The 16574-nt window shown below is 36.5% G+C and overlaps 2 protein-coding genes across 5 annotated transcripts; one reads left to right on the top strand and one right to left on the bottom strand.

Moving 5' to 3' along the window:
- The first annotated feature begins 167 nt into the window (after positions 1-167).
- Positions 168-13310, top strand: dnm1l (dynamin 1-like). Of its 4 annotated transcripts, XM_052597564.1 has the most exons (20): positions 178-406; positions 1530-1674; positions 2056-2091; positions 2616-2662; positions 5468-5539; positions 6154-6240; positions 6330-6492; positions 6687-6807; positions 6940-7071; positions 7166-7372; positions 7736-7856; positions 8064-8219; positions 9710-9799; positions 9884-9976; positions 10068-10121; positions 10324-10395; positions 10732-10890; positions 11021-11130; positions 11205-11364; positions 12612-13310. In XM_052597564.1, exons 1-20 carry the CDS (start codon positions 305-307, stop codon positions 12666-12668), a joined length of 2184 nt encoding a protein of 727 aa, XP_052453524.1. In that variant the 5' UTR covers positions 178-304; the 3' UTR covers positions 12669-13310. The 4 variants fall into 4 exon arrangements, with proteins under 4 accessions (XP_052453527.1, XP_052453524.1, XP_052453525.1 ...); XM_052597565.1 differs by lacking the exon at positions 2056-2091; XM_052597566.1 differs by lacking the exon at positions 10324-10395.
- A 205-nt stretch (positions 13311-13515) lies between these two features.
- tnnt2d (troponin T2d, cardiac) lies at positions 13516-15915 on the bottom strand (the record flags this gene model as incomplete). Its single annotated transcript, XM_052597291.1, has 9 exons — positions 13516-13733; positions 13828-13865; positions 14049-14139; positions 14573-14685; positions 14785-14898; positions 15192-15269; positions 15496-15612; positions 15730-15787; positions 15869-15915. Coding segments are annotated over 9 exons (702 nt in total), but the record flags the coding sequence as incomplete, so codon positions are not given.
- Positions 15916-16574: the final 659 nt, after the last annotated feature.

Below are 16574 nucleotides of genomic sequence, written 5' to 3'. Positions count from 1 at the left end.
AACTTGTTTTCCTAAAGCTCCAAAATATTTTTGTTGCACCCCATAGTTACAGTTGCCTTGACGCAAAAACTCAGAACAATGTTCGGAAGTGTAGTTTATTTCCAGAAAATTCAAAAGTGGGTCACCAGCTGTTGTCACGTCTAAAACTACAAGTCCCAGAATGCACCGGGGCCCAGTTTTTCCGCGGCCGGGTTGGTTGGTTCATGGTGCCCCTGTGAGGGACATTGGATGACTTTGTGCCGTGTTTAGCCGGGGTATTCGCCTTAGCTCATTCATTTTGACAGAGGAAGAGATCGTCAACGCGATGGAGGCTCTTATTCCTGTCATTAACAAACTCCAGGATGTTTTTAACACAGTCGGGTCGGATATTATCCAGCTGCCTCAGATTGCAGTGGTGGGGACGCAGGTAACGTTAATGTTTTAGTTGCGGTTTCCATTCAGTTTGAAACAGGTCTATGGCAGTGTCTCAAATCCTATTGAGGTAACTTACCTACCTAGACAGCATTTTTGGGCGCCAATGTTCGGAATGGTTTCTAAAGTGAGCAAACTAAGACACTACAATACAAATCTGCAGCGAGCTTTCAAGTAATGTTATCGGCGCTGTCCAGCTAACTAGCGTGCTAACGCAAGTCATCGCTCGTTTTCTGATTCCTATTTTGAATAATTGACTTCACAGGGATATAATGTGAACATTTCTACTTTTAGGAATGTGTTTGTGTTTTAACAGTATCAGCAATATTACAAAGTGAGTTTTAGGGTTGTGTTGATCTGAGTTACAGTAGCTAACACATGAAGAGATGCGCCACAGTCGGTCTGAACTTGACAGTTCTGGCAGCGTGTTTGGACTGGACAGCTGCAGGACTTACTGTACATGAAAGACAAAATAGATAGAGCAGAACTAAGTTAAAAAAGATTGTGGATCTTTTCCATCCTGACATTACACAAGATATCTGCTTCATTTCGTTATGGAGGTATTTCATTCTCGATAATACTGTACCTTGAATGGTTGACTCATGAAGAAGAGGAGTCACACACACTTAAGGTATAATACGTTTAAAGAGTCTTAAAGCAGGGGCTTTCATTCACTTTAGAGGATATGGCTGTCTGGGTGCCCAAGAAAGTCTCTTAACCCTCTAAATTCTGACATATGAAATAAAAAATAAAGTTTTATATGCATTTCATTTTTTTATTTTGTATAATATCAGGCTTTTATGGCTCATAAAGTGGTAATATGAAGCTTACATCTGAGGAGATAAAAACTACAATTTCATCCAGAGGCCCAAACTGAACAAATATGCAATTGATGCTGATCTTATTATTTAATTTATTCAGCTAAAAAAACTAGGGATGATATTGAAATGAGATTATTTAAAACAGTATAACATTACTATTAAAATGCATAACAAACAATATAGTTGTCACACTTTATCTCCCATTAATATGTGTTAGTAATATGATACTGGCCTAAATGTTCAGAAAACCCAGGTGTATTTAGTCATGTTCGTTTTTATGCTTCATCTCAATCACAGAGCAGCGGGAAGAGTTCAGTGCTGGAGAGTTTAGTTGGCAAAGACCTCCTGCCCCGTGGGACGGGCATCGTCACCCGCAGGCCTCTCATCCTCCAGCTGGTGCACGTAGACCCCGAGGACAGAAGAAAGACCAGCGAAGAGAATGGTATCTGCTTTATTCTAATTGTATTTCAGAAAAGCATGAATTGATGACTTGCAGTGTGTGTCTATGGGATTTAGGAAGTCTCTCTTCAAAGTCTGCATTGTTTCTAATTTGGTTACTCAATCAGTGGCAATGCAGTGGTGTCAGGTACTAAGTCAAAAGATAAAGGAAAAGGTAGTAATCGGAGTCAGATTATTCCTGTGTGCTGTGTGTTTAAATAAAATATGTGAAATAAAAAAAAAACAAGGAATCTAGTTCATAAGAGTCAATAAATAAAGCTTTTAGCATGGGCGTCTCTGCATTTATGTGGTTTTGGCTACTCTAGAGTCCTATAAAGACTGAATTGCTGCAGGCTAACCCTCTGTCATCTTTCTTTAAACACAGACCCCAATGTGTGGAAAAATGGGCGTCTTTACAAAGGTCTTATTTTCCTTGTTCCTTGCCCTTTTGCCTGTGTTGAGTAGCTTTGTGTTTTTCCTCATCCTGCTTTCATTTTTTGATTATAAGCTTTGGTTAAGCTGCCAATGCAATGGCTTAGCTTAAACAACCCAAAACTGAATTATTTAGCATACAATCCGGTCTCATATTTGAGGTGGTGAGTATGAACAAATTGGGACTCTGAATGTCTGTTTACTTACTAACACTAACTCTATATCAGTAATCAATTGATATTTAAATGTCATCATGTAGTGAAGATTCAAAGTTTTTTTTAGGACAGTGTGTGTTAGAATAAGCTATGAATGCTGTGCTACCCACAATGCACTCCGTTTGCCTTTGTTTTGTAGCAGTTTTTGTTTAATTTGCTGTACTGGTGCTTTTGAAAAATGTTGTTGTGGAACAAAAGCCTATCCTATTTAGCAGAGTAAACTCTCAGAAGAAAGTAAAAGCTATGTATCCCAGAATTGTGTCACTAATCATTTTATTGCCATTGCTGTTACCCACAGGAGTGGATGGAGAAGAGTGGGGGAAATTTCTACACACCAAAAACAAGGTATGGAAAGCAGTACAACAGATATTCACAGAATTTACAGTCAGCGTCATAACAAATATGTGTGACCCTTTGAATTTTTTTAGGCGTCCATTATGAACAATGGATAGTTTATGTTTATAAACATTTTTCCCATGAAAAATTTTCACCTAAATCACAACAACACACACACACTCATGAATTTGTCCTTAACCTTGTTCTAAGCTTAATGAATTGGTAGTATTCCAATGCCGTTTAAGGGAATTTCATGCAAACATGCAGTTCTCCCTAAATATGGGTATTCGACCATAAGAACATGCAGCAAATTCCTCGAGCAAAATCAGGTGTGCTGTCCTCAAAACCAGTTTAAACTCATCAAACAGATTTTAAACTGATTACTGGTGCTTTTCTTAGCCAGCGGTACGTTTAAGTAAAATGTTACATGTTTATAAGGCCAGTAAGTATTTTGTGTTCAGATGGTTTCAGTTGTTACTTCTTGGTAAATTTCGTATTAAGCACCAATTTTAATTCCACATTTTAGTAAGTTATTGATGATTCGTGATTTAAAATGAAGGGTGATTAAGATTGAATATTTAATATTAAGTATCTTTATAATGGAGTGTGTGTATGTACTGTATATATACACTCACTGGCCACTTTATTAGGGTACACCTTGCTAGTACCGGGTTGGACCCCTTTTGCCTTCAGAACTTCCTTAAATCTTTGTGGCATAGATTCAACAAGGTGTTGGAAACATTCCTGAGATTTTGTTCCATACTGACTTGACATGATAGCATCACGCAGTTGCTGCAGATTTGTCGGCTGCACATTCATGATGCAGATCTCCCATTGCACCATATCCCGAAGCGGCTCTATTGGACTGAGATCTGGTGACTGTGAAGCCAATTGTCATCTTCAAGAAACCAGTCTGAGATGATTTGAGCATTGTGACATGGTGCATTATTCTGCTTGAGATAACCATCAGAAGTAATACATTGTAGTCATAAAGGGATGGACATGGTCAGCAATAATACTCAGATAGGCTGTGGCATTTAAACAATGTACTTTACACCAAATTTTGAACATGTTAACCTAATAAAGTGGCTGGTGAGTGTGTATATATATTAATGCTGCCCTCGACTAAGTATTTTTCTGGTCGACTAGTAGTCATTCATTTTAAAGGGCTTATATGATGTTGCTAAAAAGAACATTATTTTTTGTATTTGGTGTAATGCAATGTGTTTATGAGGTTTAAGGGAAAAAAAAAAACACATTATTTTCCACATACTGAACATTATTTTTCCTCCTCTATGGCCTGCCTTTCTGAAATGATCGATTTTAACAAAGCTCATCAGTCTGAAAAGTGAGGTGTGCTCTGATTGGCCAGCTATCCAGTGCGTTGTGATTGGCCGAATGCCTCAAGTGCATGATGGAAATGTCATGCCCCTCACCATACTGTGATGCTGTGTGTCCCGGTGCGACGACACAAAACCAATAAAACAACCCATTACAAACAAGACATTTGTTGCATCCAGTGGGGACATAATTACTGATTATAATGACTTTCATGCATTGCGATGTAGTATCGTGCCACGTAAACATAAAACCATGTCTGCATTTGTGATCAGAGAAACGACAAACAACAAGCTCTACTCAACACTGCTCAAAACTGATGTTTGAATCATCAGTGGCAAATTCTTTAAATATGAAAACGTACTTACAGACTGTGAGTCAGAAGCACCAGACTGTCCTTGTAAAGTTGGAATTGCCCCACTTTATAGAAACAGGCTTTGTGCACAGCCGACACTGTAGGCTAGTCTCCCAGGTTCAGAAACAATCCTGCGTGTTTAAACGAGTCATTTTAGGGGGGCGTGGACTTAGAATATATATGTTTAATCCTAACATGATTGTAAGACCTCCAAGAGCATGTGATATTTTTGTGTAAATTTGGTTTCATTTGTTCCTATGTTTTTTGGTAATTTTGACATTTTAGTTCAAAAGTTATTGATGAATTATCATAAAAATTACAGATGCAAATATCACAAACAAATCTGTGTATGTATAGTTAATGATCGAGACCCAGTGTCATCCAAATCTCTATATAGCTTACCTCGCGTTTGAGTAAAGGTGGAAAAAGTCTTCACATCAAAGAGACACTGCATAACCTCCGTGAAGTTGGCACCCCATAAAAAGAAATAATCACCAAAATTATGCCATTCGTTTGTGCTACGTTTGTGCTGATTTGTGCCGCAGAAACGAACGTTTGTGCTGGTTTGGTGTTTGAGATATTAAACTTTTTTTTTTTTTTTTTTGAATGTGTGACGTCACTCTCCACCCCATGTCGCCCAAATCCCCCAAACCAGCGCAGTTCGTTTGTGCTCGATTTGTGCCCGTTTGTGCCGTTAAAACAAACACAGTATCTATTTTCCTTCCGTAGATCCATCCAAACTATTTTCGGAGGCTGTGACGTCACTCTCCACCCCAGTTTGTCTAAATCGCACAAAACAGGTGTCATTCGTTTGTGCTCGATTTGTGCCGGTTTGTGCTGTTGAAATGAACTTCAAATATATTTCTTCTTCTTAGAAATAACAAAAACAATTCTGGGCAGTGACGTGACGTCACTCTCCACCCCATGGCGTCCAAATCTCTCCAAACCGTTGTCATTCGTTTGTGCTCCATTTGTGCTGTTAAAAGAAACCCTGAAACTATGACCGCTTTTTTTATATAACAGACATAAACTTTTTACGAACAGTGATGTCACTCTCCACCCCATGGAGTCTTTGTGAAGTGAGATGTCATGATTGTTAATATTTTATCTCTGCCTTTTAGGTCTACACAGATTTTGATGAAATCAGGCAAGAAATTGAAAATGAAACCGAAAGAGTTTCAGGAAATAACAAGGTAAGGAAGAGTCCTTAAATGAACTAAATCAGATGATGTTTTTTTTTTTAAACCTGTATGTGTGCTACCATTTACAAGTATGGGGTCAGTAAGATATATATATATTTTTTTTTTTTTTACAATGATTCATTAAATTTATAAAAAAATATCAGTTAAGTAAAGATATTATAAATTTACCAAAGATTTATGTTTTAAACAAATGCTGTTCCTTTCAACTTTTTAGAATCCAGGATTTTTTTTTATAATTGATAAAAATTAAGATTGATAATAATAAGAAATGTTTCTTAAGTAACAAATCAGCATATTATAAAGATTTCTAAAGGATCATGTGACACTGAGGACTGGAGTATTGATGCTTATCATTTAATTTTTTTAAATGAATTAAAACGGATTTGAATAAAATGAATTTAAGTTGTTTGTTATTTTAAATTTAATGATATTTTACAATATTTCTGTTTTTACTTTTTGATCCAATAAATGCAGCCATAATGAACATAAGAGACATTTTAAAAACGTGATAAAATCTTACCGACCCCAAACTTCTGAATCGTAGTGCCATCTTCATTGACATCGGCAGTTTAACAAATACTGAACGTTGTGTCATTGTTTCACAGGGGATCAGTGATGAGCCAATTCAACTGAAAATCTTCTCACCACATGTTGTCAACCTCACGCTGGTGGATCTGCCTGGCATCACAAAGGTGTTTTATTCAGTAGCTTAGCTTGGCCTGTTTGGATATTCCTTTTGTGGATTATTTTTTGATGCTGACACTCATATATTCATGTACAGGTCCCAGTGGGAGACCAGCCTAAAGATATCGAGCTGCAGATCCGCGAGCTGATCTTAAAATACATCAGCAATCCCAACTGCATCATCTTAGCCGTCACTGCAGCGAACACAGACATGGCCACCTCTGAAGCCCTGAAAGTGGCCCGTGAGGTGGATCCAGACGGTCAGCATACTAAAGTTTATTTTGGTCTGCTTGTGCATTTGTTTTTGTTTGTCTGTTTTTTTTTGCACACACTGTCTGTTCCTTTCAGTTTGTGTGATGTGGTGTTTTTCCACATAGCTGTGTGATGAGGATTCTTTTTTTTTTGTGTGACACTTAACATTTGACATTTAAATATTTTTCTTTTCTGCTTTCAGGTCGCAGAACACTGGCTGTAGTGACTAAACTAGATCTGATGGATGCTGGTACTGATGCAATGGACGTTCTCATGGGCAGAGTCATTCCTGTCAAACTAGGACTGATTGGAGTGGTCAACAGGTATTATATATATATATACACATACATATATATATATATATATATATATATATATATATATGCATGTATAATTACAGTAAAGTGTTGACTTTTTAAAACATAAAAAAAAGATGATTAAATGTCCTAATACAGGAGTCAGCTGGATATCAATAATAAGAAAAGTGTGGCAGACTCCATCCGTGATGAGCACGCTTTCCTGCAGAAGAAATACCCCTCCCTCGCCAACAGAAATGGAACCAAGTATCTCGCCAGAACATTAAACAGGTCAGAGTGTAAGCTTGAAATATCAAATTTCATTGATTCTGCTGAGCATATCTGTTTTTTGAAGTATTAAAAACCTATGTTTTGTTTCCACCAGGTTATTGATGCATCACATTAGGGACTGTCTACCGGAGCTGAAGACACGTATCAATGTTTTAGCAGCTCAGTACCAGTCCCTGCTCGGCAGCTACGGCGAGCCGGTAGAGGACATGAGCGCCACCCTGCTGCAGCTCATCACAAAGTTCGCCACCGAGTACTGCAACACTATTGAAGGAACGGCCAAATACATTGAAACTGCTGAACTGTTAGTTCCTTTTCTCTTCCAGTCCCTCAAATAAAGCTGTTTGATTTGCTATATACTCTACCCTTCAACAGTTTGGGCTTGGTACAGTTTTATTAAATGTTTTTGAAAGAAGTCTCTTATGCTCATCAAACCTTTAATTTGCTCAAAATTATATTAAAAACAGTATTACTATGAAATATTATTACAATTTAAAATAACTGTTTTATTTTTAAATGTATTTCAAAATGTCATTTTGATCAGTTGATCAATATACTGCATCCTTGCTGAATAAAAGTATTGATTTCTTTCAAATGAAAAAAATCCTGCTGACCCCAAACCAGGTGGTGTAAGTGCTAACCGTAGTTGTTTGTTCTAATATTTTAGGTGTGGTGGTGCAAGAATTTGTTATATTTTTCATGAGACGTTTGGTAGGACACTGGAGTCGGTCGATCCTCTTGGAGGACTTACAACCATAGATGTCCTCACAGCTATTAGGAACGCTACAGTAGGTTTTGCAGGGACTATTTGACTCTTGCATCCTTTTTATCATTTAGTGCCATCTGTACTTGTATGGATAGAGGTTTCTCTTTTAGCAAATGAGGAAACTTTCATTATTAGAGGGATTTAAAAAGGCTCTTGTATAACACTGAAGAGCTAGATAGTATGAGGTGTACATTTGTGTAGTTTGTAATGTAGATGTGTGTTTCCTCAGGGTCCCCGTCCTGCTCTGTTCGTGCCTGAGGTGTCGTTTGAGCTGCTGGTGAAGAGGCAGGTGAAGCGTCTGGAGGAGCCCAGTCTGCGCTGTGTGGAGCTGGTGCATGAAGAGATGCAGAGGATCATTCAGCACTGCAGCAACTACAGCACTCAGGTAGACTGATCAATGGTTGGTCCGCATAGACATGTCGTATTTTTGCCTGTTGCATCGTCTCGCTTTTTTCCCCACAAAATTAATTTTTTTCCACTCTTATACAGTACATCAGTTAAGGCCTGTTCATGCTAAGAACAATAGCTGAAGCTTTAATAAACATGGATAGCACATTCAACATCATCCATGTAACAATAATGACACAGGAACAATGGCATTGGAATCACTTTCAGTGTTTTTCCAACTAATGAACAATAAAAGCATTGATAAAAATTCCTCCGACTCTAAAGAGTGCAAAGGGTTAGTTCACCCGAAAATGAAAATTAGCCTATAAATTACTCGCCCTCAAGTCATCTTAGGTGTATATGACTTTCTTCTTTCAGATGAATCCAGTCGGAGTTATATATTTAAAAAAAATGTCTTTGATCTTCCGAGCTGTTTCATGACACTCAGCGGGTGTTGCATGCATCAGTCAAAAAGAAGTCAATTAAAAATCACCAATCCATTAAACATTAAGTGTCTCACATGGCTCCGGGGATGAACAAAGGCCTTCTGTAGCGAATCAATGTGTATTTGTAAGAAAAATATCCATATTCAAAACGTAATAATCCCTTTAATGTAGCTTGCGCTCACTGTTGTACACAGAAGCAGTTCTGGGAGAATGACAAGCCGTGTCCAGTGTAGACAGCATCACTGATTATAATGAGTTCTGTTATAGTTTATAGCATTCACATCTGGTGTAGAAACAGTGAATGGACCTTCAGTGATGTCGAAGGCTGTATTTTTTTTTTTTGTGCTTATTTTGTGTAATTTAGTAATTAATATGTGCAAAATGAAATTGTCTCTTATTTAGTTTCTTATCTGTATATGCTACATATAAACATCCACACTCAAGTATCATTTCTGAAAAAGTGATTAGATTAGTAAAAAAAAAAAAATAAGTTATTGTTTTTATTTGTGTTTTAGTTGTTTATTAGTTAGTTGTTGTATTAATATTATTATAGTTTTATTAGCATTGTTGTAATTTTGATTAATAATACAGTTATATTCTTTCTACTATTATAGTTTTTGTTTTATAATTTTAATTTTTGTGACTTTCTACTAATAAAATTATATTATTATATAATATTCAAATTTTTATATCAATCTGTATTATTAGGTATTGTTTTATTTGTGTGTGTGTGTGTGTGTGTAGTTTTATTAGTGTTATTATTATTTTACAATTATGTTTAATTATATATATATATATATATATATATATATATATATATATATATATATATATTAGTAATTATACTAAGCTGATTATGAAGCTGAAGAGTACAAAATGTAATGTTTATTGAACACATTTTACTTGAACCATTTCTTATCCATCATTTTCTTCATCTAACAGTCAAATATAATTGCTGGTAGTTAAATGATTTGATGGTTTTATCAGCATTGTTTGAATTTCTTTTTGCGGATTATTTCTTTTATTGACGTTTCTTTCCTAGGAGTTGCTTAGGTTTCCAAAGCTCCACGATGCCATCGTAGAAGTGGTCACTTCTCTTCTCAGGAAGAGGCTCCCAGTCACCAATGAGATGGTTTGTTTGCTGTTGTTTTTTTCCCCTCATGCTTTTTATGTGCATGTGTATCTTCTCTAAACGAGTGTTTGCGCTGTGCTCCAGGTTCACAATCTTGTGGCGATTGAGTTGGCTTACATCAACACCAAACACCCAGACTTCGCAGATGCCTGTGGGCTCATGAACAACAACATTGAGGTTGACACATAATTTAATGACGATTTCGTTTAGATTTGCGACCGAAATGCATTGATTCGAACACATTTCAGTGTAAAGTTTATTCTTGCAGGAGCAGAGGCGTAACCGAATGAGAGAGCTTCCCTCAGCGGTGCCCCGTGATAAGGTATGATGTGAAATCATCCGGGGATAAACTGAATGTTTTTCACACAAAAACCTGACGGGCTGCTGTTTGCAGTGATCTTTTCTTCTCTGTTCCTCTCTAGAAATGAGTTTGTTTCATAAACCAAAGTCTCTAGAATTAGTTTTAAACCTGCTGACCTCCTCTCTAGCTGACTAGCCTCTTCTCTTCCTGTCTCTCTTTGTAGTCCTTAAAAGGTCCCGGTGGGCAGTCAGTGTCGCCCACCGAGCAGCCGCCTGCTGAAGGCGATGGTCCTAAGGTGTGTAGGGGCAAAGCATGGAGTTGACTTTCAACCCACTCAAACTGCTCCCCTGACTGCATGTTCACCATCCTCGAAACTGACAGCTTTGATTTTACTCATCAGGATCTTCTTAAACTTCTGTTGTGTGTTTGCTGAGTTGATTTATAAAGGTTGATTGTGAAGACCCTGGACAGCTGCTGCTGTTTTTTAACGTTGTATCTTTGCAGTTTAAGGCTGAAATTGGTGTTTTATGTGTGAACCGTTGTTAAAAACAGCAATGGACTGCACGGGAAGGTGCATGAAACACTTGTGGGTGTTCAGTCCTGTGAAGGTGTTCTTGTTTGTGTGTGTCAGATGGCTGGAGGAGCTCAGGGGGAGCAGGAAGGAGGAACAGGGACCTGGAGAGGCATGTTGAAGAAAGGAGACGAAGGCCAGGGTGACGACAAGACTAAACCTCAGAGCTCCGTCCCCGCCAGCCCTCAGAAAGGACACGCAGTGAACCTGCTCGATGTGGTGAGTCCATAAAACACACATACATCTGATTGTGCCAGAGGAAGGAGTTCAAACACAGAGAGCACAAAAGTGTTTGTTTGCTAACACGGTCACAATGAGTTAGTGTTGATTTGTTCTGCTCTTTGGCCAGCCTGTGCCGGTCACCCGGAAACTGTCTGCTCGTGAACAGAGGGACTGCGAGGTCATCGAGAGGCTCATCAAGTCCTATTTCCTCATTGTCCGGAAAAACATCCAGGACAGGTAGATGCCACGTGAAGCAGTTTCTGGGTTCAGGTTTTAAGAAGATTGCTCATTTTGTGTCTCTGTCTCTCCAGTGTACCAAAGGCTGTGATGCACTTCCTGGTCAACCACGTGAAGGACAGCTTACAGAGCGAGCTGGTGGGGCAGCTGTATAAACCTGCCCTGCTGGACGACCTCCTCACAGAGTCAGAGGACATGGCCCAGCGCCGCAATGAGGCTGCAGATATGCTGAAGGTAACGCCGTATATCAAAGTAAAACGTTTGTAATTATATTAATCTACAATAATATTTATTAATCTAGCATGTTTAGTAATGTAGTCGTTACATTAATATTAATAATACTACTAGTATTTTATATTAAACAATATTAACTAAATAATAATTAACAACGTATAATTTGTAATAATAATGTATATTAAAGTAAAATGTGTTGTAATGGAAATTAGCCTTCACCATAACATTTAATTAATTGCTAATAATAATTATATATATATATATATATATATATATATATATATATATATATATATATATATATATATATATATATATATATATAACTATAATAGACATATATAAATATAAAGTAAAAAATAATGTATATAAATTAGCCTTTACATGAATATTAATTTAATGATACAAATAATGCATTGTTATTTAAGATTAAATAATAGTTTTAAATTATTTAATATTATATTAATATATATTATACTAGTGTATATATTATTTTATTAGTATAATGTGTAGTAAGGCAGAGTAGCCTTTACATTACAATCATATTATTTAATATTAATAATAATTTCTTATTATGTAATAATTATAGCGTGTGTATAATTAAAATTACTACTAATAATAATGCATTTTAATATGAAAATTATTAGTAATGCAGAGTAGTCTTTACATCAATTTTATTCTATAATGCTACAAATAATGCATAATTTAAGACTAAACAATAGTATTCAATAAACATGTAATTATGTAGAAGTAATTTGTTCATATAAAATGTGTAGTAATGCAGAGTTGCCTTTAATAATAAGTGCATTTTATAATACTACTAATTATTACTATATAATGTATATTAATAACAATATGTATATTAATGTAAAATGTAACGCAGAGTTGCCTTTACATGAATAGTGATTGTAATAATGATTATAAATAATTTAATAATTATATTATAGTATATATATATATAATTTGCAATAATAACATATATTCATGAAACAATGGTTATTTATGCAGAGTATCCTTTGCATTAATGTTATTTGTTAATCAAGAATATTACTTTATTATTAATGATATAATAGCATTACTTTTTTAATTATTACTAGCATTACTTATTATTTTTAATTAATTGAAACCATTATTATTAATGTAGAGGCTAACTTAACCTTTTTCTAAAATGTATTATTATTTGAATTAGTTGTATTGTGTTTTATCATATTATATGATGAGAAATGTTCAATTCTTTTCAAACTTAGGCCTTGCAGAAAGCCAGTCATGTGATCGCTGAGATCCGAGAAACACACCTGTGGTGAAGTCCAGCCCCTCTCCCTTTCACCCGAACCCTGCGGCCTGCGTCAGCCTCGTCTCTCTTCTGTCTGGATTTCACAGACAGCCAACTTGAAAAATGCACTGGTGTCAGTTAGTGTGTATTGAATATAATTTGATGTACTCAACGGACAGTTCTTGAACTACACTGAGGGCGTCACACTTGCACACGTCCCATTCAGTGATCCCTCTCATGTATGTAAGCAGATACATAATGTATTTGCAGATAATGTGTGGCCTGTTAAAGGACTGTGTGTCCCTAATCTAGCCTAAATTAAAGGTAGTGATACAAACAAATCAAAGGGTTTGTCTTGATGTTGTGGCTTCATTTCCAAGTTTTGGTATGATTGTACATTTGCAAAGGTGCACTTAGTAATATTTTTAAGTATGATTATATTTACATTGTTTTAGGATCATAAGTTTTAGGAGCACTTGACTGATCATGTGATCTCAACTTGGTATATAAGGGTGACATGCTCAATGTAAACAAATCCCCTTTATTAGACTCTTGATAGTGAGCCTCCATGATCTGAAACATAAGCAGCACTCATCTCTTTTATGTGAACGTATGAAACTTTTATAATAAAACTCTGGTCATATAAAATTAATTAAAACTTTTGATTAATGTAGTTTAATTCAGTGTTGGTGTTTTTATCTGCACATATAATTTCCACACATAACATTGTTCATTGTTCATTGTATGGTGCACTGCAACTATATTTACTGTTACATATTATTAATAATACAATGTGTTGCTGATATAATTTCATAATCACAGATTAAATATTTTTATTTGGTTTAAATAATATAAACATAAATTGAGTACACTGAAGCTAACAGTGCAACAAGTGCTATTATTTATTCATGGCAAAAAATAAGCAAGCGACTGCAAAGCAAAATTGTACAGCCAGAGCATTTCTTTAAGTTCTGAATAATGACTTTTAAATATCTTCAAACATAACTAATGCAGGAGGACAGAGATTCCTCTCAAATGTGCTGCCAACATCTATCTCAGTCTTCCTCCCATCTTGCCTTTACCGCGTCCCTTGGCACTAAGAGAGAAAAGCAAGAGGTTCAAATTAGTTTTGGGCCTTACATCTGAACATGGTTCAACACTCTGTGAGATTTCAAGCTTCTGATTTATACCTCTGGTGATCCTGGACGCGGGCAAGGAGCTGATTTATCTGTGAGAGACGGAAACGTGACAGCTAAGTGCTAACAGGATACAGTGAGAATGACCGCAACCTAATTACCTCAGACCAAACTCCAGCTGTTCGCCGTCAACTGGATTTTGTTAAACTGTCAATGACTCAAAATTTAGGTCTGACAGAAGCTCCGTAACGTAAGTAAATTAGGTTATCACTTACATCGTATTTCTGGCGCTTCAGTTTCTCGTTTAGATCGTACTTTTCTGCTTCCAGCTGCATCAACCACTGCCACAATTCACTGGCTTTATCCCTGCAACCAGAGACACACAAAGTAAGGTTCACACAGAACGCGTTCTGGAGTTCCACTGGGTTTACATCGTCGCCTAGTTGCAGTTGAAGTTCGAAAAACGCGTTTCGAGACGTTCTTTTCACGTTCTTCTAAAATTTGAATGGCCACTATTACAACAAGTGTTTTTTCTCTCTCATTTGATAGCCTACTAGTTGTGTAGGTTCTTCTGTAATAGCAACTTTTTCCTAAAACGCGTTTCAAGACAATGTTCTTTTCAAGTGTTTTTGAAGTGTGAATGAACCAAATGATTACAAATGATCTTAAATGTTTATTTGACTTGTAGTTTTTAAAGTAATAGTCACTAGGTCACTGATTGGTGGTAAAGGTCAACTATTAACCAGCGCCAATAATATGCATATAAATAATATGTGCCAATATATGAAAGCTTTTGTACTTGAGTTTGTCGTCACTCAGATGATCAATGCTCAGTGGTTTTCGGCGATCAGCCAGGATCTTCTTCTTTTTCTCCCTTTCGGTCTGTTTCTTTGCGCCTTTGCGTCCTTCACCCTTTAGTTCAGCAGTAATTATAATATCAGTGGAAGAAACTGCATAACATTATCATGTAACTTCAAATATTTAGACGTTTACGGAGTTGGAAACACTGACCTTTTGCTGTACGCCACCATACTGATGGGTCATGTTAGTAAGAGCTTTCTTCTTCTTGGCATCTTCATCCTGCTTCTTCCTCTGCTCTTCCTGCTCCTTCCTCTCTCTCTCTTCCTGCCAACAATTCAGATCGTAGGTTTCATCTCTGTTATAAGCTTGTAGTTCATCGTTTCATTCCAACGGCTGAACGAAGAATCAGTTAAATTTAGATTGAAAGTTTTGCAGAAATTATCCAGTAGCATGTAAAATGCACTCGTTCGACTATACAAGGAGATTTTGATTAACATCCTCAACGAAGGTGTAAATTCAGGACTAGTTTGGTGTCACTGGTGGAAAGGTGTTCCAGTAGACAGCTGGTGTTGCAGAAGATGGCAGGCGTTGACAGTCAGAATATGAAAGGAACTCACGGCGAGTCTGGCCTGACGTTCTTTCTCTCTCTCTGCTCTCACTCGCTGTTGCTCGGCTCTCTCCGCTCGTCTCTTCTCCTGTTCAAACACATATTCACATACTCGGAGGTTTATGTACCTCTTGCAGGATCTGCAAGATGTTGATCTTGTTTAAAACAAAAATTTGAATATCAAAGTCTTTTTTGACTTTGATATTTAACAAAAAAAAAGCATGTAAACCTATAAGAATTACTGTCTACAAAGAGCTGTACAAACGCAAGACATTTACGTCAGCAATAAACGACATTTATGAGGAAGCACTCACAATTCTGTTGACCAGAGCAATGAGTTCCTCTTCGTCTTTCTGTCTCTGGAGGAAATGAGCCTCTATTAGAGACTGTAGTTCTGTTAAATCCTTCTCCTGACGCTTTTTTTGGATGTCCTGCAAACACACACACACACACACACACACACACACACACACACATAATTTTTACAGGTTACAGGTGGTCTAAATACGAGAGGGGTGTGTGTTTAAAGAGAAAAATCTCCTACTTACATCAAAATCGACTTTTTCTCCCTCTGGAATTTTTGGTGCTTGGATATTTGATAGATATCTGAAGATAAAAGACTGAGTCTTTAAGAATAAGTTTTTATCTAGCTTTATAATGATACGTACAAGAGAACGATGGACTTACTTTGGTTTGGACTTTGAGTCATCTACTGTAATTGGAGAAAGGTGTATTTAACAGCAAGTGAATAGAAGAGTAACAATAAATAATGTTTTAAATGTTATTAAAATAATAAGAATTAGTATAGGCAGTATCAAATTGCCAAAAGATTTTCCACTAATTTTGCTCAAACAAGGTGTATTCTGTTTGTTGGTAATTTCACTTGGTGCAAAAAAATATATTGTATATTATATATATGTTATGTTAAAAATAAATAACTTAATAAATTAATATTAAATTATAATATTAAAATATACCATACCTTCCTCCCTTTTATAAAATGAGATAAAACACAAACAAAGAGACAAAAGATTTGTAAGTGATCATAACAAATCATGCATAAAAATGATACAGTTATGATACAGTAAAAGACTGTTACTCACTGAACTCCCTCATCCATCACATCTTCTGTGTCAGACATGACTATGAACTTCAAAGAGTAAATGCAGGATACATTACAAACATTGTTAGATGCAACACCGATTTGGTAGGAATAGATAACTCTTACCTGAGTTGTGTGTGGCTCCCAGAGATCTCAGGAGCTGCTCTCTTTTAGAGCGCAGTGTAAGAGCAGCGGGCCCCGGTCTCAAGGCTAACATATTAAAAGTGTGACCACGTGATTACAACGCTTCACATTGCCGTGCACTGAGAGCCTTCGTCTATTGTTAGACTG

The sequence above is a fragment of the Carassius gibelio genome, chromosome B25 (assembly GCF_023724105.1).
Source record: "Carassius gibelio isolate Cgi1373 ecotype wild population from Czech Republic chromosome B25, carGib1.2-hapl.c, whole genome shotgun sequence".
NCBI lineage: Eukaryota > Metazoa > Chordata > Actinopteri > Cypriniformes > Cyprinidae > Carassius > Carassius gibelio.
This window is presented reverse-complemented; position numbering and strand designations above follow the sequence as displayed.

What these genes read in the sequence shown, in the direction of transcription:
- dnm1l (XM_052597564.1), top strand. Translation starts at nt 305, where the DNA reads ATGGAGGCTCTTATTCCTGTCATTAACAAACTCCAGGATGTTTTTAAC. An exon ending in TACATTGAAACTGCTGAACT is followed by an intron (nt 7,373 to 7,735) that starts GTTAGTTCCTTT and finishes CTAATATTTTAG; the next exon opens with GTGTGGTGGTGCAAGAATTT. An exon ending in GCAGCAACTACAGCACTCAG is followed by an intron (nt 8,220 to 9,709) that starts GTAGACTGATCA and finishes TTTCTTTCCTAG; the next exon opens with GAGTTGCTTAGGTTTCCAAA.